Raw genomic sequence first — 24,229 nt, forward strand, 5'->3', positions numbered from 1 at the left:
GCGTGTGAACTTAATTATTCTGTGGTATATTTTTAAGAGAGGATATAAAGTTGTAGTGCACATTAAGTTTATTTAAGTCAAACCAAATAGATAAAATAATAAAAAATAACTCTTAATTGTGCAACATTCTTTCCTTCATTCATCCTCCATATGCTAAGGCGAGGGGGATTGGGTGGGTGAATAGAAAAAGCAAGGAATGCCTAATACATAAAAATACCTTGAAGTGTTATGTAGGTGATAATGAGTTTCTTTGTTTACTTTCTATTATCTTTACAGAAACCATTTAACACCCACATACCTAATGTGTCAAAACGTCTTTTGTCCACTGGTGCTAAACTTCTTTTGATTAGAACAATACATGTACAAAACCAGAATGCTGAGAAGAAGTCTAATCAAACCAAAACCAATCTGTTTTAATTTTTCCATATCAATCTCATTGTGGTTGAACATTAATACTAAAGTTCTCTCGACAAAAATTGTAATGTGCCCATATATGGACATGATGACGTCATATAACTACCATATTTGGGCACATCACACACTTTTTTTTGTCAAACTAGTTTGATAGTGTGAACAGAGCTTTAACCTATATATTCATTAAAATTATTTCATTCTCATAATATAAGACATACATTTCCATACAATAAAATTCAAGCAGCAATAACAATCTTTTACTCGGTAAAATAGTTTTATTTGTATTGTTTTAAAAACGACATCACATATAGAAATTCATTTACAATCAACTTTACATAAAATTATATACAAAATTTGTTTTCATTGATATAATCAACTTAAGACAAACTTAACATAAAGTAATTTTGGTCATCGCCTTGTGCAGCCTAATATTTACACTGGGTTGATTTATGAAATAGAATTTCGCCCTAAATTAATCAGCCAAGTGTAAATAATAAGCACTTATTTCAAATATTAAAATTCATAAAAATGATAATTAGAAACTATATATTATTTTACACCCATTTGTTGGGCACGCGTCAATGAAAATGTTAAGATAATATATAACATTTCTTTTATAAAAAGAGTAATGAGTCGAATTAGAAATCTGAAAAAATACAAAACAAAAAATATGACTCATTGCACTTATGATACATTTTACCAGGAATAGTGAAATTACAGTTTAAAAAACATCTTAAAATGGAATGGAATTTCACTCCTTCCTGATTTGACAATATTACGTTTAAAAATAATGGTGTATATTGTCGTGTAGGCCCAAAATAAATTGAATGATAGATACTTTATAGGATAATGAAGTAAAGTAAAAATGTTTGCTTTATAAATAGTTAACAGTTATCACAGCGTATACACCTTCTACTATGTTTTAATATGATTTCAATTGATTCATAAATTACAAAAAAAAACCAATATTAGAATAATAAAATATAAATAATCTAAACATTCTCTGGTTTTTGTAAGTTCTCATCAGCGTTAGGGTCGAGGCACTTGCATTCAGCTTTACAATTTGGTAGGAAAGTCGTGACTTTATTATCAATTGCAGTCGACTCGCAACAATCTCCTCCGTCCCAGTTACAATAGGCTCTGTTGTTGACTCCGTCGCAAAAACCGTCTCTCACAAAATCCTGCAAGACAAAAAAAAAAGTTATAAGAAGATATTTAACTAAACGCAATAACAAAAGTTACACAGAATTTACTTGTAAGTGTTTATGTTAACATATAGTATGTAATATGGTGCAATATGAACAAAACAGTGAAACAAATACAAAGATAAAATTCAAAATGTTAAAATCATCAAAACTATTTTTAATAAGTACGAACACTAAGCTTAGAAAAGGTAATATAATAGTATAAATTAGGTTATACACAAACAAACAAACGAATAACTTAGAATCACGTGTCATTTGTTTGTATATTTAACCTTTGACATTGAAATGTGCACTATAAGATAAGGTATAACAACAATAAAATGTAACATTAACACATAGTTAGGTTTAGTTACTCATTGAGTAAAACTACGTTAAAATCATGTCAAATAGGTCTACACAAATTAGGTTAATACTGGATAAGGATTTCACAAAACATGTATTGCTTTCTACAATTTTGTTTATATACTTAAACTCGTCACTAAGGTAGTTATCATATCATGGTCATGGTTAGTCATACACAATCATAAACAAAAAGTACGTTACAATTAAAACATCAAGATACGGTGCAACATTGATAATTTTCAAATGCATATAAACTACATTTACTAGGCCTAGTTTGATACGGATGGTTAACCAAAGTCTAACCTATTCAGTCGAATCGCTTATAAAATACATGTGCGGTTACATTAACTAAAGTAGTTAATTCTCTGATCAGTTTAAGATCTTAACAATGTCATCAATAAACATATTTTAGTGCAGGAGAGTTGAGGTAAACAATATAAAAGAAAGACTAAGTGATCTGAGAAAGTGTGCAATCTTAAGAAACATTTTAAAATGGTGCAAAGTGAATGAGCATCAATTATTGTCGAAATTTGTCCATATGTGCTTTCCGAATAGACTTCATATAATGAAGTTTATACTTCTTTTCACGGAGAAGTTTCAACTGTTTGGTGCCGTTTGGAACATTATCTTCAGTGCAGCCTACCTCTTGACATCCTTTCACACACGAGACAACTGACGGGTCTGGGTACCATTGTCGTTGAGCTGTGCAGACGATGTGTTTCGGTTGCGATTTCCACATGTTTGTAGGCACACCATTATCAGTTACAACCGCTTCATGACCATATGCATTACAGGCTGCTGCGCAATGTGTACCTGTTACAAATTAAATAATTCAATATTACATAGGCCTAGTTATTTAAATTTAATCGCGGCATGTTTCATCTATAACCACATCATTTACATTATAAAGTGTAATACAAATACAAAAGTATTATAGGCGATCACCTAAAACAACATGGCATAACTGGTGATATCTCAGAATACTTTAGAGTCTTATCTAAATGTAACAATAAGTTTGATTGCCTAATTAAGGAGATGTTGTGGATCAAAGAGATAAAACCTACACTCAATAAACAATCGGATTCCATCAAAGCTAAATTGTTTATCTAACTCAGTAGGAGGAGCTAATTACTTAATTAGCCCTCAATTAGCATTTCCTGTCACCAACTTTGGTGCTTAGTGCACATAATTATTATTGTTTTGTATTCACTTGATCTTGAAAATGGTTCTATGATGGTACCGAAACGTCGATCTCTATTTTTGTCATTAAATTTTATATTGAAATTATATAGTAAACGTCTTTTAATTCGTAAAGTGTATATTGACCGATTAAAAGCTTCGTTATAATAGTCACAAATATTTGTCATGCGCACTTCTCCGCCAAAGGTTCTCAAAAGGATATAAACAAGGGCTATCAATAATATTCATTCATTATGCGGCAAAATAAGTTGGTCCTACAAACAACAAACTTACCGATGGCGTATGGGTTTCTATCACAAGTGAATTCCACTTCGTTGCTGCTGTGAGGTTCTGAACAATGATGCGATTCCATATGTTGATGGCAAACTGCAAAGGCGTCATCCCAAGTCTTGTCCCATCCTTTCTTCAAACACGTCACAGTGGCCTAAAAACAAAAGAGCAATTGTTAAAATTACTATTATGTAGGCTACTTGAATTATCAGATCAGTTACGGTTTAAGGTTTGGTGATTTAATTCTCCCATAATAAAGCACATGCATTGCACGCAACACACAAGTAATCTGATTAATATCGTCACAAGCTACGGATCGGACTGAGGTCACGCGTAATACGTTTTTCCGTTGCTTTCTAGTGTGAAACGTGCTTAGAAGTTTCTCTGGCCACCGGACCGAATCTTGACTCAATGTGAACGCAGATTTACAGATACAAGATTCAGAAAACTAACAAAAATATTTGAAAATACTCACAACCCTATCGATCGTATCTGGACAATTAATTCTACATTCGCTATGGAAGTATCGTCCATTACTGCAATTGTACAATCCTCGGTATATTTCAGGAGGTGGACTGCACTCGATACGAACACAAGACGAACCGGACCATTCAAGATCGTCTCCGCATTTCAGACGAATTCTTCGGCTAATAAACAAACATAATTCAGAAAAGTTAACCTAAATTGTTTTACATGTGTCCTTATAATATACACGATTAAACAAATCTTGGAGTTGAGTAATTGTAGTACAGAAACAAAATAAGTACTCGAGCGGGACGAACGGAGACAATACATGCTGTTATTGATTACACATGATGGGTTGTGGGTATTATTCTGTCATTGACATTATCTACCAAAGTTATTAAACTTACCCTTTTGGATTATTTTCTATTTGGTATCCAGCTTTGCATCTGAAAATAACGTAGCTTCCGATGTTATAAGAGAGCGGCTGATTTGGTATTTGGAACGAGTTGTCTGGTACTTGCGGTGGTTCGCATTGCTGTTGACAGAATGAGTTGGGCAAAGAATATCCACCATCTTCTAAACAAGTTATACTCTTGTCGGATCCTAAAGTGCAACAGAGACAAGATTTCATGATGGTTAATGTAGATTATAGAAGATATAGGATTATGTGAAGGAATTCAAACATGGTTTTATAGTATCCAAGAACCAAAACAAAGACGGTGAAAAATTAAATTAAAAAGAGTATTATGCTCAAAATGATGTAAAACTACCTTGCATTTTTGCTGGTGGCGTGCACTTGAAATTGCAGGTACGATTATAGAGTGTTCCTTCTGGACATGACGTGATTGCGTACGTTATGCTTGGAAAACCACAGTCAACAGGCTTACACATTGCGTGATGTTCTTCCCACTGCCCGTTTACACACATTATCTGAAATAAACCCAACAGAAATGTTAAAATAACTTATAAATTATTACCCATTTTCCACAAAACGTTAGAACGTTTCAGTTACGTGTTACTTGACATAAAACAAACACTTGCTTCCAAAATTGTAATGTTGCAGACAGTTTGGTCAAACTTACCTCATATTTTTCAACTGGTCGGTAACCTTTGTCGCATTTTACAGTATATGTTTCTCCTTCGTTTACAACATCACCCACTTGTCGGTTGAGTGTTGCGTGTCTTGCCTCCGGAACGATGCACGTTGGTAGTTCGCACGAATACCGGTTGCACTGTCTTGTAGCTGGACTGTACAGGTAATCGTCACCACACGACTGTAGAACAAGCGGGTCAAACGCCTTCAAAGATCTCAGACGAACACCTGAAATTCTAACATCTTTGTAGTCCAACTCGATAAATACTTCTCGTGAGTAGTAAAACGGATCGTTGAGGTCGTGTTTTACATTAAAAGTGGCTGGATTTGAGGTACATCGAAGTGGTACATTTCTGTCCAATAAATGTATAATTCCTATATAAAAATACAAATAAATAATACACTCTTTAATGAAAATGGTGTAAAGAGTTGAAATGTCGTGTAAAATCAAACAAAACAGTCTACAGAAAAGCTTTCCTTTGGGAAAATGGTAATTAGTTTTACGTTTTATAAAATTTGTAAAATGTTTTAGCCTACCTCTGGTGTCAACTAACGTAACCGATGCTCGTGTAGGAGTTGGTGTCAGTGGCGCGACACCGTCACCAGCGATATAGAGTAGAACACTAGTTACAACTACTGCCTTTGGAAATCCAACCTAAAATGGAGGTGAAACAATTTTCAATTTCATCAATAAAACATACTAGTATTACTCGGCCATGTATCTTTCAAATGAATCTCAGCAAAAACAACAAATTGTTCCAGCCAAAAAACTAAATTGTGTGTTAGTTATCTTACCTTCAACCAAAGATTATGGTCAAGGAAACCAGCTCTGCAGGGATACCACACGAAATCTTCCTTCAATTCGTAGGTACAAACCTTAGTAAAAAAATAAGTTAAAAGAATCATTAGCGTAGTCCTTCGGTCATTTTAATAAGGTACCATACTTTACCCCTTAATATTTACAGGAGATATTCAGAAAGATTTTTCAGGAAAAGCAAAAATTACATGGTCTATTTATTTTAAATTATATATTTACCTGGTCTCTCGATGGTTCCCCATAGATAGCACTCTCTGGGCATTCTGGGCCTTGATATTGTGGGTTGCCTCGGGCGTACGAAGCCCACTGATCATAGAATCTTGGTGGAGTATAAAAACCACAATCTGCAACGTTCGTCTCCTTCTCAAAATCCTCGCAGTGACCGTCACCATCATAACGGTAACAGAGGCTAGGCTCACCTAAACAAAAATAGAAAATTGTTGAATGAGAATTATGCATCAAATTAAAAGGAACACATAATAACTTGTAACGGTAGTAAGGTTTCCTCCCTCCCACCGTCCTAAAGGTAAAAGAACTTACCAGCACACTTGAAACCCGTTTCTTCTTTGCAGTTGACATTACATCCATCATTGTTGAACACGTTGCCATCATCACACGACTCGTCACTAAACAGGAATTAAGAACAAAACTGTTTTTAATTTATTAGACATTGTATTTGATTATAGAATTGTATATGATTCTGTGCACAGTAGCCTACGAGAAAGACCCGTATAGCGTGGAGAATGAGCTGTCAAGAGCTCAGTTGTACTAAACCTCGAATTGTCCTCCCTAGTATTTTTCAAGACTCATTTACAATTTGAGTTTTTTTTACCGGGAATTGAACCCGGATCTGATAGCAAAGTGTCCTAACCAGTCGACTGTCACAACTCCCTACTATAAATATTATTTGACGGGAGATTTTCCAAAAGTGTTTCAGTAGAAAAAGTGTAAATAAATCGAATATACGCTTACCTCTCAATTATACCATTTCCACAAAAACGAAATCCAGTTCCGATTACAAGTGGTGGAGATGAATCAGTTATTGTATTTTCTGCACTGACACTAACACGGTAGGTATATTCTGTTAATTCGTTGACGGAGCTAGAAATACAATAAAGCTAAATATTTTACTATTACGGTATACACTTAAGGTAAGAAACGCATATAATGTATTGTTTTGAAGTTAAGAAATCTCAAAAAAAATTATTCATAGAAACTTACTTGTCCACAAATGTTGTAGAATCTACTAGTTTTTCTTCTCCGTCGTCAAATTGAGGACTTCTTGTCAGGAGATAATTGACCGGTTTACAAAACTTACAACCGCTGTGCCCAGGTCTTGAAATCAACTGGACGGCATCAATTCCAACATACAGACCATTTGTGTAGATTATGACAGATTTCACTTCTTCATTTACGTTGTTGATTTTAGTACTGTACGGAATATCACAATAAACGTCGGCGGCGCCTAAGCTGATGCGAGTTCGGTTGACAGTCACTAATTCGATGTCGTGGATTGCCGTGTCTCTAGTGCCTACTTTTGTCACCCACAGGGTTAGTCTTGACGGAACCACTGGATACTTGAAATTTACTTTTAGTTTGCAGTACTTGCACTTTGTTCGATCAATCCACCAAGCACGGTGGTTAACGGAACATTTCGCAGCGTTTGGAGGGCCTATAATGCAAACATATTTTGAATGATTTGTAAATAAAATTAGCTCTAATGCATGTAAACACAGTTGAATATATGTGGATACGGCGTCACGCTACCTGTAAAGCTTTATATGACAACAAAATATATGGACATGATGATGTCATATTAGCACCATATTTGAGCACATCATACTTTTGTTGTCAAACTAGTGTTATAGTGTAGACAGAGCTTATTACCGGTAAACACTAACCTGTTGCTTGCTGCGGTGAATAATCACCGTAACGTTTTTTAGAATGCGGCGAAAAAGCTGAGTCACCATACTGTACGAGAACATCCCCTGTCACGCAATCATGGCATAGTTCTGAGTTCAATGCGACGTTGTGTCCGCTAAGAGGAGGCTGCCACGTCAAGGTAACCGAATTGTCTAACTTGGAGATCACATTTGGCGGTAAAGGCATCACTGAAGGTTCTCTGTCTTGTTGCCATGACTGATAGAAGAGATCAAGATAACAGTGCATGCGAGCCGTCTGCTGAGGAGTAAATGAACTCGTGCAAGAATCATCTACAGAAAGAGAAAAAACAATTACAGTTTGTGATACAGTAATTGCCGTTCTACAGTAACTCAGCAATACATTTTTTTTCTTCCGGAAGAAACCCATTTATAACTGTTATTTAAACACACAAAGCAACAAGGTTTACAAACTCTTCAAAAAATACTTCCGATGGTACATTAAATAGTGTTAGTGAATATTGTTGATTGAGGTTTTTTCAATTAGTTTTCCCATTGACGTTTAGTAGTTAGCAGACAAAAACGTTTTGGTTAAATAAACAATGTCTTTACTTACTTGCATAGCTCATGTAATTTGTGAATGGCGTGTTGTAGAAGTCGGTCAAACCGCAACGCCCACCAGTCTCAGCGGGTAACGGATCCCGACAATATTCATTCTGAGGTGTTGGATTGGTATCGGCTATCATATCACCAAGTTCTAAGCTAGGCTCAGTCTCAAAACACTCTTCACTACAAGGTATCTCTGTGACGCCATGGAAGACATGCCATAAGCCAAGACTGTGACCCACCTCGTGGATAACAGAGTTCATAACGTCTGGTGCACCATATGCGTTAGCATGCATGATAATACCACCTACGGATGAAACAATACACTTTTACTAAAAAATATTTAGGCCTGAATTTAAATAGTTTGATCCTAGAAAATAGTAATATAAATTTAATAGAAAAGAAAGATAAAGGAGGGGCTCTGTTGTAATTTGATTTGGTTTCAGAATAGTTATTGTTTTGAATCTGCCTTTTTATTTAAACATATTAGAAGCAACGGATTAAGAAAACAATGCGTTGGAAGATGGGCTTACCACGGGCACCATAAACACCAAAATCCCACGGCATGGTCGCTGCCCCCAACAACGCTTCGTCAATGTATTCAGCAATGTAGATGTTTAAGTATTCAACCGATTCCAATCCAATAGCTGTCTTGAATTCTCTTTCTCCCATGAACATACTGAAAAGCAAGTGACTTGATAAGTAATTCAAATGAATTGAAAGTTATGATGATGAAGGTGGTACCTCGGATGGTTGTAGTTAAATATGTATTGTCCCCCAAAAACATGAAAAATGAAGATTAGTTAAATCAGACTTTGAATATGTTATTTTGTAGTTTTAATAAAGTTCATCACTTCTATAGAAAAAAAAACGGAAAAAAAGCATGTTTTCACTTATAAAATGACAAAATAAATGGTTAAATTCGACCAAAAATCCATTGGCTTGCAGCCAATTTGACCATTTTTTACGTTTTTTCAGGTAAATACATTTTTTTTCGATCCAATTTTTGGTCAAGACCCTGTACACTTTATCGTGAATGTCGACAAAAATGTTGTAACAAATCTGTAACATTTTTAAATTTCCAGATGAAGAAAAAATTCCTCCTTGTAATAATCTTTAAAAAATTATTTCGTATGAATCATTATAAATATATTTTTCAGATTTTTGCTCGAATCTGACGCAATTATACACAAACTTGGTACATTGCAAACAATTATATATATATGTTCTCTTCAGTAGGCATATAACTTTCGTCGCACAAATTTGGCAAATTTCACCCGAAACTCCTTGGTGCAAAGCTCCTTCAAATCATTACCATCGATTTATTATAACTGATGATAATAATATTATGATGATAATATTTTGATATGATACTTACCAGTATTGTGAAGATGGATCAATACACGTTTCAAAGGTGTCTGTGACGTCAGGATCACAGCAATCTCCTTCATCCCAATCATAATACGCCTTATTACAGTTCGAATCACATCTTCCATTACCAATCAAAGATAGCGGACATCTTGCATCAAAGACATCACAATCACCCCCATCGTTGCCAGTATACCGTGGACTACACAGCGGATCACACTTGCCATTTCCAACATCTTGAGATTCACAAACAGGAATGATTCTTGTTCTCCGCAAAGTACTGTTTCTTATTAAATGATCGTGTCTCAGAAAAGTAATGTTATATCTATTAAATGCTTTATTAAGTTCGTTATGTTGCCTCTCAATTTGTTCCTGCGACAACATTGGATTTGAACCATCGTCGTTTGCTATGTTGATCAATCGATAGCGTACTAGTTTTGGACGACGCAGAGAACTCCTGTCTATATACGACCTCATTACAATTGGATTATCACATACAGTTATACCACATTTCGGAGTTTTCAAACTTAAGTCATGCTTCTTGCTGGAGAGATCTGATGGAATAAGATCTGGAAACTCATCATCTATATTTGTCCAACTTGTGAAATTATCAAACGGATCCCAGAAAACTAGTTTGTCAGTGACGTCATTATCTTGAAACAAATGTGATTGGTTGTTATACAACTGGGCAACCTGACGATGCGATAACACTTTAGACCACAGACGCATGTCATCTACAGCACCTCTGAACTGGACACCAAATTCAAACGAACCTCCAAATTCAAGCTCTTTACATTGCCGTTTAAACTCACTGAAGAGTGGGCCTCGTTGTTCATTCTTTGCAGACACCATAGCACCATTAATGTACAGTTGTATAGTTGATTCATTGTAGGTAGCGGCGATGTGGTACCATCGGTGGACGTGGTAGCGGAAGGGAGCCGATGCGAAGCTGTCTGTTTTGGATCGGTCAGTCTTAAGCTGAAAATACAGATGAGCATCACGCTTTTGTCGATTTGTTGTGATACCAATCCCCCAACCAGTTGATTTCAATTCTTCACATTTGTCTCGAAGACCTAAAAATATTAATAAAACATCTTTATTCATTACCGGTATATCTACAATTGGGCAATCACTTAAATGAATATTCAATGATTAACGACAAATTTGTTTCTCAAAGATCTCAACGTTATTCCTCGAACACACAGCTGCATTCTTATGAGTAATTAATAATGACTGTCAACACTCCTTCTATTCATAGTTATAAGTTTCATTATACAAACATATTTCTAATTTATATTAACCATTTTGATATTTCAACTTATTCTTCTTTCTTTGGTATACTACCGTACGTCATAGACAGGACCATATTGTAAACCATTTAAAATCTTATTTTCTGAATAATGTTGTATGATGTAATGTGTTAAATTTAAAAAAAATATATAAATAAAATTTAAATACATTAAACGAATCACCCTTTCTCAAGAGAACAAATATGTTCAATTTTGTTCCACAAGAAACTTTTTAAAAAGTCACCTTCAACAAAAGTTCTTGTAAAATGCTATAATAAAAATGACAACTTTATGTCAATTCCCAGTGCGGATTATAATGTTATCCATATTTAATAAACAATTAAATAAGTGTTACAACACTTCAGAACTTGTTAAAACGATTTAAAATTTGGTGAGTTGAACAAGTTCTAGGTGAAGGTCAAGTTTAGCGAAGCTGAGGTTCTGGTCCCTTAGGGCTGGAGTTATGCCGGTAAATACGGCTAGTCAGTACGGTGTCCACAGGGTGTGATGGACAATCAAAATACAAGGCTAGGGAACTTCCATCTGCGATTGTAAATCACACCCACGGGTGCAGGTGTGTTATTAATGGTAGTATTCAGTCACCAGGTACGCGAGAGGTTTATCAACGAACTCTTTTTAAAACAGTTTTGAACTTTTCTGAATCTACTTAATATCGTGTAAATAAAAAACAAATGTGCGAAAATCAAGTTGATGATATACATTGATAACCAATAATACAGAATCTAGCAAAACTATGACTTATATAAAAAAAGGAGAAAACAATTTACTATCGAGGTCTAAAGAACTTTCTTTACAACGAATCCCATGTAATTTCCTCATTTGTAAACTGTATGTGTGTGGTGACTATTTTTAACCTCAATTAACTGATGTCGTTACGGTATTAAAGTGCAAACCCAACAACGTGTGTTTGAATTTGTCGTAAAAAAAAGCCCGTAGAAAATTGGCATAGCTTGTGATGGTTGGTGTCCAGTGTTATGCTATCCACTTTGTGGAATACTGCTGTAGGTAGGCCTACTTGCGTAAATGGGTACAACGTTTAGTTTACTGTAAAGATCTGTTTACACTATCAAACTAATTTGACAAATATGGTAGTGATACATATGACATATTCATGTACAAATATGGGCACATCACATTTGTTAGTCGCATAATGTTTGATAGACTGTGTAGACAGAGCTTTAGATGGGGAAAAGTTTAAGTTTATTCTACATTACAGAACTCAAAGCCATGTGTATTTAGTATTTACATTTCTCTTTTATTTCACGCAGTGAATGTGTGAAAAAATGATAAAATCAAGCGTAATCCGATTAAATTGACTAAATTGCCAAAGAAAAGTTACGATTTAAATTAACGAAGAGAAACAGAAAAAAAATATAGCACGATTCATTCAATCTAATAATTAGTCATAAACGATATATCAAGCTGTGTGCGGCAGTGTAAATATTTGATAATTAGTACAGGCTCATTCACTGAGAACTAATCAGGTATTTCCGAATTTTGATGTTTTTATAAAGAAGTTATTGTGATGCATTCGAATATAGCAGCAGGGCCTGAATATCGTGTTTTGCACACATGATTGTTTGGACCGGACGACGAAGAAAAACACACGTCCAGTGTGTAACAAACTGGGATAAGGCTTGGTTTAAATAAATAGGACGCAATATCTACATGTTACACAAGTAATTTAACCTCAGAAACGACAGATAATCTGAAATTTTACTTGCGATTGGTAAATACTTGCAATGTGCATGTGTTCCTGCGTTGTACCCTCCTAATTAAACTTGCCCCCAAGTATGTATTCATTTTCTTCTTTTATATATTTGGTTTTATTTCGATTTTTGTTCAAGTATACGTATGAAACTCCATATGTGCCAAAATATTTATCTTTTTACTAATATTAAGACAAAACTCCGTCTGGAACCCAGACTACATCCTAATGGGAACCGCGTTATGCACATATTATTAACAAGACATTATGAAAAGGTTTAACAGCGACCTACATTATAGCATAAACCTAAATCGTCTGGTAAATTACGTGACTGAAAAGTGCCACGAAAAAGTGACTTCCATGTTCCGAAAAACATATATTCATTATAAGTCCACTGACACTATATCAAATTCGACTAATATCTATAAAGATATGAATGTATGTACTGTACGTATGCTGAATTTAATTTCAGAGCCAAGATATATACATGAATGTAGGTAGTATGTGTTCAATTTCATTTCAGAGCCAAGATATATACATGAATGTAGGAAGTATATGTGTTGAATTTCATTTAACAAGTTTCAGAGTCAAACGTTAGTGTACTACCATAAACAATAGTACAATAGAACAAGCTTTGATCTTGTGCATTCCAAGTAGAAACAAGTATTTGGTTATGGAAACTTTTAACAATCTATCACAATCAAATTATAATTGCAATCATCCTTTCAGTTAAAAGAAGAAGATCTACTTAAATTTTCTACTGTTTATGATATTAACTGCGCCAATAGGTTTATGATATTAAGCAGACGGTGAAGAGGGTGATACTACATTAATTTAGGCCTAACTAAAGTTAAAAAGGGAATTGAAACTATGTAACAGAAAAACACAAACCAAAACGGCATAAAACAGTGGCAAGGCTCATGTCGCAAGATGAGAGGCGTAACTAATGATAATAGATAAAGAATATGTTATATAAAGTTTGATTATTATGATAGATCTACATAGGGTGGTGTTCATGGTTAAAATGGATTTGAGTTTTGACTTTATTATAGACATCTTATGATCTAATCCAAAGCTCTGTATACACTATCAAACTGTATGTGACAAAAAGGTGATGTGCCTATATATGGACATGATGATGTCATATCACTAACATATTTGGTAGTTTGATAGTGTAGACAGAGCTTAATACTAGGCCTACGTGCAAGTTTCACCCACGAAAGTCGTTTAATTACTGTATATTTCTACTCAAAAAGTTATTGACACCTGTTAGTTGTGTTGTTGAAATTGATAAACTTAAAAAACAATATTCCTATTCAAAAACTATATCCGGGAAAGAATAGTCGATTAACCTTGGACGCCAACGGAACCACTACGTTATGACGTCAGTATTTTTTTTATTTTAACGAATTAAATAACAAAATATGAGTGATGGACTGTTTTTTTTAAATACGATTTTCCAAATGCATTCGAATATAAGAAGAACTAAACGACTATACAAAAGTGTAGGCCTAAATTGTCAATGAAAAGTGAATAATTAGGCCATTTGACAACAGATCAGACGATCTGTGCCCAGGCCAGGGAAAGTATCACGAGCAGAGTGCAGACGTTAAATTGTGCCTCATGTGGGATCAAATGGTTTATCACTACAACTCATTATGTTTATCTTGTAAAGAGAATAGGTGAAAATATTAACTTCTATGGAAAAAAAATCGCGATCGAAGATTTTTAAATTGTGTTGTATTTTTCAGGGATTTAGGCCTACTGGACGAAAAATATATTGTATTTTTTCATTAGCATTTTGTCATGACAAATGTAAAACAAAAATATAAACACAAAGAGAAAACTCATCCAGTGGGTTTATGCCATGTAGGCCTATTGTAGACATTTCATGCAAATTAAAATACGAAGGCTGTTGTCTCTGATTCCCGGAGGAAATGAATTTATGGAGGTTAAAAACGAATGAATGGACAAAAGTGATGGTCATAAATAACTTATACAACACATTAATGAACATTCCTTTCTCCACTTCAGATTCGCGCCATTCTCGTAATAACATTCTCGCCAATTCCCACGAGCGTACTATGTGCTATTAATACGCAAACCTTCACTTCCTTAACACGTCTTGACATTCGAATTTCTCGTTGATGAATTAATGCATCGTTTTAAGAAAATGAATAATCCTGTCAGCTTTCAACACATGAAGGTCTACACCATTGCCCGATATATAATATTGACAATTGACCCTATGGCATCACAACTACATAAGTTAAAATTCAAAGCACGTAAACATAGTCTACATATAATACATGTATGTCTGCCTAGGCCTCTACTATTGCACGATATTATTGAACCTATAATGACATCACTAACTACGTTAAATATACGGTATATAAAACGCACGTAAACATCAGACTACAGAACACATGCAGGTCTACACTATTATCTGATATATAATACTGGACCTATAATATCACTACGTTAAAATACGACTGTAGCGCACGTGTGACTACAATACATAGCACATGCTGTCTACACAACAATACGATTGTAACGTGTGAACATCAACCTACATAGCACATGCAGGTGTACTACTATAATTGCACGATATATAATATTGGCCCAATAACAATGACATCACTAATCTACGTTAAAAATACGTAACGCACGTGAACATCAGACTATAACATGAATCCCTACACCATAGCTCAATGTTGGCGCTAAGAAATATCGTTACGTTAAAAATACGATGATAACGTACGTAAACATTAATACCGTAGGCCCTAAACTGTATAGTAGCATTAATAGGCCTATACTATTCTATGCCCTAATTGTATGTTTTTTGCTCGTTTGTACCACCGAGTTTGCCATACCCAACATAGCTTTAATGATCCCATCAATCATGTGTGAGATATGATGTAAGGAGTGACATGTATTACAGGTCGGACGATTGTATTGGCTACTTCTATCAGACTATTAATTTCTCATTTTGTGGGTTCCACTGTCTGCAAAGTTACTACTACAAACCAGTAACGCATAAATCTAACTTAAATAGGACTCTATGTTTAAACTCCAGAAATTATACTTTCTTTATCGGATCTTAAGAAAAAGTATAGAAATATGTTCCGTCTATATCACTAATTGTCATATGCATAATAAATACGGTAAATAATAGCAAACTGGGCAATTTATAGTAATATGAATAAAAGCAATATTACTAAATATTTTAATTAATTAAACAAATAATAAAATAAATAACTTACGTAGAACATCGGTTTTTCCAAACTGCCCTCCTTCGGGTTTCATCCAAAATGAAATAGAAAAATTGCCTCGTGGAATAGTTTCAATATTTGTTAAACGAAGAAGGCCAGAAGTGCCAGCAAAATAAGAAGCATAGTCCATGTCGTCAACAGGGTCCGTAGAATATTCAACGTGACGGGGGAAACTGGCATGATCATCCCGCTTCGTACGGTCGTGGGATGCCGAACATCGGCTGATACCCGCTGATGAATCTTGTTGCTCCGACTTTCCATAACCATGTCCATCGATCAACACAAGACCCACCACCACGAGCAGAAGTACGCAGAAGAAAAAGTATGCCATGCTCGATGTAAAACGTTATAAGCAGGTCTAATCTTAATGACCACTGCCTTTAATTGCGTCCAGTGCTTAAATAGACACAACAAAGTGTCTCACAGTGGGCCAATAAGTTGTTGAATGGCTGCGAACAGTGCGCGTGGAGCAAGGTGTTAAATAAAAGGCTTTATCTGAATTGGTGAAGGTTTATAATAATTTGGCGAATGAAAAGGGACTGAACCATTGTTCAGGTGACGTATGGAAAACAAAGAAAATGGGAGGGTACTAATAGGAAAACACGCCTATCAATTTCTATTAACTGCCTCACACTAATGGGGTTTGTCACCTGTGCATTGGAACATAATGATTAAGTGGTGGGGTTCTGATTTATGATGTTGTAAGAAAACGTGTAATCAAGACAGTTCATTAAATATCTAGTTTGTTTTATAATTCATAATTAGGAAATACTACATTTTTTTTTCTATTTATTATTCATATTAATGTTAATCATGTTCCAGTTATTTGCACTGTATACATACCGTTGTATATTTTCCCACTTTTTTAAAACATATAATATAATTTATATGTGTTTTCTGTAAAAAAGAGAATAATAATAATATTGTATCCGGTGTGTTTAATCTAAAGCATTGTCTACACTATCAAACTTTATGTGACAAAAAATTTGATGTGCCCAAATATGGACATGATGATGTCATATCACTACCATATATGGGAACATCACATTTTGTTGTCACATAAAGTTTGATAGTGTACACACGGCTTTACACTAATTACTCGTTACTGTCGATAGCATTGAAATGATGATGATGATGATGTCATTTTTAACATATTGAGCGAGCTCTGTTTACGTGAAAATATTAAAAATATGTCAACAGTATTCTGTAGATAAATTCTAAATTTCATATTTCATCTTATCATTATTTTGTAAAAGCTTGTTTTGTGGTTGTCTTTTTCCATTTCTGCTCAGCGGTTACGGATTGACCAATCACAAGCGAGAGTTGGAATAATTATTGCTTTTGATTGGTCAATTTGCTTGCGTTGCGGCTTACGTTTGTTGCGTTGCGTCATAGTGGGAACCAAGATGACTGTTATACGCACTGAATTGACGGTTGACGTAATTCGCGTTTAAAAAAAGCACATTATTAGGCGCGTTAATACCAACGACCAGTTTATCCTAAAACTAGAGCATAACCATTATAAGATAAGATAAGATAAGATAAATCTTTATTGTCATGAACACAACAAGGCGAACATGAAATTGGTTATACTGTCTTGGATTAAAATAATATTTCGTTGTATCGATTTTATTGTTTTTCTGATCATGACGTCATTCATTTTCAAACATTTTTTTTCAACATATACAGGATACTGGTTTGGTAAACAACTTAACACAAGTTATTTGGTAATAATGGATTAGACTTGTCACTCAAACACCAGTCAATAAGGAACCAGCATGGGGGATCACTTAAAAACCATTTTATCTGTTGTTTCTGTGTATTACGTTATGGGCTTATGTATTTTAAATTGACTTAACTGATTTCTATGAAAACCTATGCCCAGTTTATAATTCAATGAATGAAAGGCCAACGCACGGTAATACGGGAATCAAGCCAGTGAGATCACCCAGTTTGGACAGGCCTAGAATGGTGTGAAAACATAGCCTTGAACTATAGCAAAAATACATATAAAACAAATTGCGAAATATGTCATATTTATTATTGGCAGTACGATATTATTACATTTAATATGTTTTCATTAAGGTAATTCAACGTCATGTTTGTGGAAGGCACGTGCGATATTCTTATTTTATACAATACTGTGACACAGCAGCGAAAAGGCATGTGTTGGCAGGCTATTGCAAATATTAGTCTCAATTTTATTAATATTAAGTTAAATATCTGGTACTCACCACCCACCCAAAACTGTCGGTCTAACCTTAAATATCTTGGTTGAAATAGATGTTTAGCCTATTTAGTACAGTAGCCTATATACGTGTCGCCATCTATATATTTTCTTAACAAAACTGAGCGAGCCAGACTAATAACGATGAAACGACAAATAAATTAGCATACTAAAAGCTACTATATGCATAATTAACAGGTGTACAATACAGACGAAACATTATAAAAGGTCTAGTTTGTTAGTATTACGAAACTAGGTAGGCTTACACTCGAACTTAAACTTTTGCACATGCGCATTTCATAGGCTGCACACATTAAAATACACTTATTAAAGTAATCCAGGTCGCCAGAACCGTCGGTGTCCTTGTGGTTTTTATTTTGAGGACTATTACAAAATCGACAATTGGAGAATTTACGATTTGTTTCTGAATGTTCATGTTTAATCGGAACTAAGGTCAGAAATTGAAATGCCCCCTGAGAACAAAATAAATAAAATGAAAGAAGGTGGATATACGGTACTGTGTGACATTACAACCAATGAATCTATTCGTGCTTGGATATCCAGGATCCCACAAACGGAATCATTGGCTTTCCATACTTTGTTTGTGTGGGACTGAGATCGACTACCTGGGATACACAGCTGGGTCAATAGTGGCAATATAGGTTGGCTTGTCATTGTTTTTAATGGGGGGGGGGGGGGGGGAAGATCCTTCCCTGCCAGAATCTACGACTGGATTGCCGTATAGTTCCTTGATATTATCATCTCTGATTAGTATTTGTTTTGTATAGAGGGCATAATACATTGAACATAGCAATCTTGAAGTTTTATTTCTATACTATCGGCTAGCGAAACTATAGTTTTCTTATTCTTTTCTTGTACTAACAAGAAATCGGCCCTTTTATTCTAATTTTTAACAATTATTGTACCAAGACTAAAAGCCTATACACAATTATAACGTCAATTTAATAATATGAATATACTGTACTTAGATTTCCAGGTAATACGGTACATTTCTAAAATGAGGCTATTAGAGGTAGACTTAACATCATTAAAGGGTCCTCTTGGGCTAGAAAAGTTAATCTCATTGTCACCCATTTTGAAAAAGATCTGCTCTCGTTTAATGTCACAAATATAATTTAACGATTTAATGTTATATTCTGAGAATGTTTCATTGTGAGATTAATCCGCATATGGGACGAAGCGGTCTGTGACGTCAACGTTAAGAAAAAAAGTAGGTCTCAGGTATTATATGAATTACTTTACTGTTCATTAATAAAAAAAAATTAAGATAAATACATTTTTAATGAGATTTGGTCGAGGATTACATATAATCTTGTCTATGACAAGGTTGCGTAGAAAAGGAGAGTATTATGCGTGGTTCCCACTAGGACGCAACGTAACGCAACGCAATGACGTATAGACGCAAAGTGCTGCATTGCGTAATCATAAAGCGTGGTTCCCACTAGAACGCAACGCAGCGACGTATTGACGCAAAGTGATGTATTGCGTAATCACAAGTGGGAACCGACGACGCAACAGTGCTGCAAAAATCACAGGTTTGATTTCACGCAGGCGGGGGAAAACACAATTATTAGAAGGGCATTTCACAATCACAACAAATAGTCTTATTAAAGCACAGTGAAGTTTTTATAAATTAAATATATTGTTAATCGCAATGGAATTAATAATTTCTTTGGTAATTTCTAGTAATTTTTTTATACGACGAGGAGAAGGCGTTCGCGTTCATACGGGATCAAAAGGCTGCGTTGCGTATCGTACGTGAGAATGTAAAGAATGCTTATCTCACTGTTACGCTCAACACACGGGTAGTAGTGCGTGACTGCGTAGGGGCGTATCGAATGGTTGATTGTAGCCGCCATCTTGTTAGTTCCCCCTCCTCCCCATGAAGAATAATTTTTCTACCTGAGATAACGTTAGAGTTGACGATCTAGCCTTCGGCTATAATCTTTGACCTAGAGACAGAGCTTTGTATGCGTCATTCGAAAAAAAGCTGGCCGCGCGATATAAGGCGTAAACTTGAGTGCGCATACTTCTTTAGTGTGCCTTGCGCATTCTTCCATTGGTGCACTATGGTAACGGATGCTAACATAAGATAACATGACACAGCAGCTAGCTAGCATGCAGACAGCAAGTAGAAGGTAGTAGAAGGCCTATACCGTAGTAAAAGTAAGTCATTGCGTCATTTACTGCCACCATTTATTACGTATATATTTTGCTTAAATACAACATTATTAAAATTAAACAACCGATTCATAGTTCGGATTATTAATGAAATAATTATGTCTGAATCTTACTAGCGGCCTACTAAGGCTAAGCCCCTGCTAAATACTACTAGGCCTATTAATCCTTGGTTCAACCTAGGCCTAGTGATCTCTCATTTAACATGTTTACTATGTATACCAAGTCTAACCGATTCTCTCGGTCCTGTATCTATATCTGCCCAGTATAAATAAGCCTAACTTTAGCGTTGTCTTCTACACTATCAAACTGATGTGCCCAAATATGGACACGATGATATCATACCACTGGGCACGTCACAATTTTTGTCAAACTAGTTTGGTAGTGTAGACAGAGCTTAACTCTAACTAACCTTAACATAATTCAGGCGCCAGAGTGATACATGTATACTATGCGACACATTTACAAATTTGCCTAAGATACTTGACAGAAAATGCATGCCATAATTATGTGGAGATACAGTACAGAGTACAATCATAATCAGAATTTTTTTTTAAGAGAGTTTATTAGTGAAAAAAAAAAATAAAATAAAAAAAAGCTTCCCCGACATCGACGACCTTTCGTAATCAGTTAAGAAATATATACTTTTGGTGTCACTCTTCGTCGTCTGATCTGAAAATCAGATATAAAAATACATGTAATTACTAAACATCATTATCGGTTAAGTTTTTATCGGATAGATTATTATCGGTTATTAATTCTTTTATCGGATAAGTAATGGTTGGTGTTTGGCTGTGGACACATGACCTAAGAATAATGTATTTTACTCACAATAGACTGTCATCATCATCTTCATTTAATTTACTAAAAAAAAAACCAGATTAGCACAGTAATTATTTCTTTTAAAAATAATTCTATGAATTTGGATATAAGTCTACAGAATCTGTTTGTTGTTGCAAACGAGTTCGGAAAGAACAGTTTGCTAGTTTAGCCTAAACTGCCGAAAACAAGTTTGCTGAAGTTACTGAGTCACCTTCTTGACAAATTATAGTTTACTGATGTTGGTAAACTAAAGAACTTCTCCAACAAGTGACAAATTCAAAGTTTGCTAAAAAAAGGTTTGGTAAAATGTACTCTAGTGTACACTGGTTTTTTTTACATGATATTTAGCGTAAACGTTTTGTTTGGCCGCCTGAATTTACTAGGGAAGGACATTTAGTACTGGGTTACCATAGTTTAGTTGATGTAATCATCAACATGGCTCGTGTTGGTACATTTTACCACAACCATACGACTACCATCTGAAGTCTAGGCCTATAGCTTTCCTCTCTGATGGATCTGCTGGAACAGCTGTAGGCCTAAAGCTTTGAAGGTTTTTCCCAAACGGCGACCAAAATTCGTAGGTCTAAAGACTTAACTGTCTACACTATCAAACTTTATGTGACAAAAAAATGTGATGTGCTCATGGACATAATGATCACTACCATATTTGGGCATATCACTACCAACCATATTTGGTCATTATTCCGTTCTTCCAGTGCATTAGTAAATAGTAATCTTTGCTGTTAATTATTAGGTCTATGTCATTTATCCATGATATAATCAAACAGGTCTACTATGGAAATACTTTGCATCTTGTGATCGAAATAGATTGGAAATACATTTTCTTACTTGATATGAGCTGACACAAGGTAATATACTACTGGAGCTCCTAAACCGATAAATAAAATAACACCAAAAATACCAATCAAAACACCAACTACTACTCGAAACGCTGTGAAAGAAAGTATAATTGACATATCATAACTGTTGATTATAATATTTATGTTGCTTATTTTTGTTAGTTAAACGTATATAGGCAACCTTTTTTTAACATAACACATTTAGAAACGTTGTTGCTTGTTGAAATGCAATTCAAAGAAAAGATCTGATCAGGATAAGCGAATATGAGATGACAGTACGGCTCTCTCTTCGCAGTCCTTCAAACGCCGAACTGATCGCTTTCGTGTGGTGGTGAAGACAATACATTTTTATATAAGAACGGGTGGGTTTTTTTCTGTGTTTATCTTTATATATTTTTTTCCGGGGTTTATCTTTACTACTAATCTATGGGAGAGTATTTTTGTAGTTCAGTTGGACTTGGCCTCGGGCTCGGAAAAGGGTCTTGATTGACACATAGGCTTACTATCTAAATAAACATTTAAAAAATACTCCCATACTTCCTGCCTTTTTCGCATCCTCTACTTTTTTCTTAGCCTCTATTGCAATCGTTTCATTTTTCTCTCTCTCCAACTTCTTCGCCATTTCTATCTTTCTTTGAATAGCCGCCTTTTCCCGTGCTGACACTGAAAATAGCGTATTACAAAATATTAATACTGGTAGAGTACCATTATATAGAGTACCGTTATTAAATGCAGTGCCCGGTAAGAAAACAAATGGTAAATTTAAATGTTTTAAGCCAAACAATAAGGAATTGTTCATCGCAACATGCTATTTATTACCCAAATCCTAAACATGCCTTGCCGTGCGCGACACGTGCCTTGCGTTTTACATTTAACTTACGTTAACGTAATTGAACTACGCTATTAAAATGAGTAGAAATGTTGACGTCATCCCTTAAAGTTAAAGTTTACGTGCGAAATCCATGCTCCTTATATTGTCTGCGACACATTTTACTAGTTTGCTGCTTTTAAACGGTTCTTAATCACGTGGGTCAGTGTAAGTTTATACTAAGTATTAACAATGCCATTTCATTTCAGTGTACCTCTGTCCACTATCAAACTTTATGTGACAAAAAATGTGATGTGCTCATATGGACATGATGATGTCATTACTACCATATTTGGGCATATCACTACCATATTTGGGCACACATCACACTCTTTTTGTCAAACTAATTTGATAATGTAGACAGAGTTTTACTGTAGAAAAGCACACTAAATAAATACAAAACCATCAAATGAAGAAAAAAAATCTTACTTGTTGGTTTTGGTGTTGGTTTTGGTTTCTTTGGCAAGACACCAAAATATCTTGCGGTACTCATGTCTTTTTTACATTTTGCATCCTCTTCTTGTGTCAATGCCGGTTTATCACGATAACACACATTTATTATGAAGTCCTTCGTTTTTTTTCCGAGAAGCCCTGGGCGAGCTACAAATACGTAAAGTAAATGTCATATTTCATGTACAGTAATACCATTCAGGCCTAAATAATCTGTTATGACACTTTTAAGTGTGTCGAATGATTGATTCGACCCCTAGGCCTAGTAGTAAGTATATTTTTTTTCATCACAAAAACAACTAAACAAAAAATACCAAATATTTATATTCATTAATATATTATATAATTATGATATCCATATCATAAGTATTGCTGAACAGTTTTCATTTGTGAAAGGCTGCTAATATTAAAACCTAGGCCTAGGCCCAGTAGGCATAGACTAAGCTAAGGGCTCTAGCTAGTAGTACTACTAGCCTAGGCCAAGGGAATTACATTAGGCTTATTTCATATTTCATAAACGGGCGTTTCACTCTGACTCACCAGTAGGTATGTGTATGCAAAATATCAAAAGGTACATCATCCAACAGGGTTTCATTTTCTTCACTTCTTTTAGCAGATTATTAACTCTAACCGTCATTTGAAACAAGTGCGTAAAAACTACAGCAAGTGCGTATTGTTATTTCGCGTAGTATTCCCGTATTCCATATAAACACACGTACAGACGCGTGCTGAGGGCCGGAAGAGAGTGAACAACCAAAACACAGCCAATTATCGGTTATCAGGCGATTAATTTTAATTTAAAAATACAATGCGCATTTTCAGTCATTACCAAACCACCAGGTGCGCAACGCAA

At 35.0% G+C, this 24,229-nt stretch overlaps 2 protein-coding genes across 2 annotated transcripts; both read right to left on the reverse strand.

The window, feature by feature from the left end:
- Positions 1-680: 680 nt before the first annotated feature.
- LOC144837215 (pappalysin-1-like) lies at positions 681-16,408 on the reverse strand. The gene is made up of 18 exons (XM_078692232.1): positions 15,942-16,408; positions 9,671-10,733; positions 8,826-8,971; positions 8,303-8,599; positions 7,708-8,019; positions 7,028-7,478; positions 6,779-6,907; positions 6,347-6,432; positions 6,026-6,225; positions 5,785-5,865; positions 5,527-5,644; positions 4,979-5,364; positions 4,667-4,826; positions 4,304-4,499; positions 3,907-4,078; positions 3,435-3,585; positions 2,605-2,774; positions 681-1,595 (listed from the first exon to the last, which is right to left on the reverse strand). The coding sequence occupies exons 1-18, from the start codon at positions 16,279-16,281 to the stop codon at positions 1,407-1,409; spliced, it is 4,647 nt and encodes a 1,548-aa protein (XP_078548358.1). The 5' UTR covers positions 16,282-16,408; the 3' UTR covers positions 681-1,406.
- A 4,591-nt stretch (positions 16,409-20,999) lies between these two features.
- Positions 21,000-23,521, reverse strand: LOC144837217 (uncharacterized). Its single transcript, XM_078692233.1, has 5 exons — positions 23,356-23,521; positions 22,596-22,721; positions 22,048-22,150; positions 21,208-21,240; positions 21,000-21,048 (listed from the first exon to the last, which is right to left on the reverse strand). The coding sequence occupies exons 1-5, from the start codon at positions 23,417-23,419 to the stop codon at positions 21,030-21,032; spliced, it is 345 nt and encodes a 114-aa protein (XP_078548359.1). The 5' UTR covers positions 23,420-23,521; the 3' UTR covers positions 21,000-21,029.
- Positions 23,522-24,229: the final 708 nt, after the last annotated feature.

Source organism: Antedon bifida, chromosome 3 (assembly GCF_963402885.1).
Source record: "Antedon bifida chromosome 3, ecAntBifi1.1, whole genome shotgun sequence".
NCBI lineage: Eukaryota > Metazoa > Echinodermata > Crinoidea > Comatulida > Antedonidae > Antedon > Antedon bifida.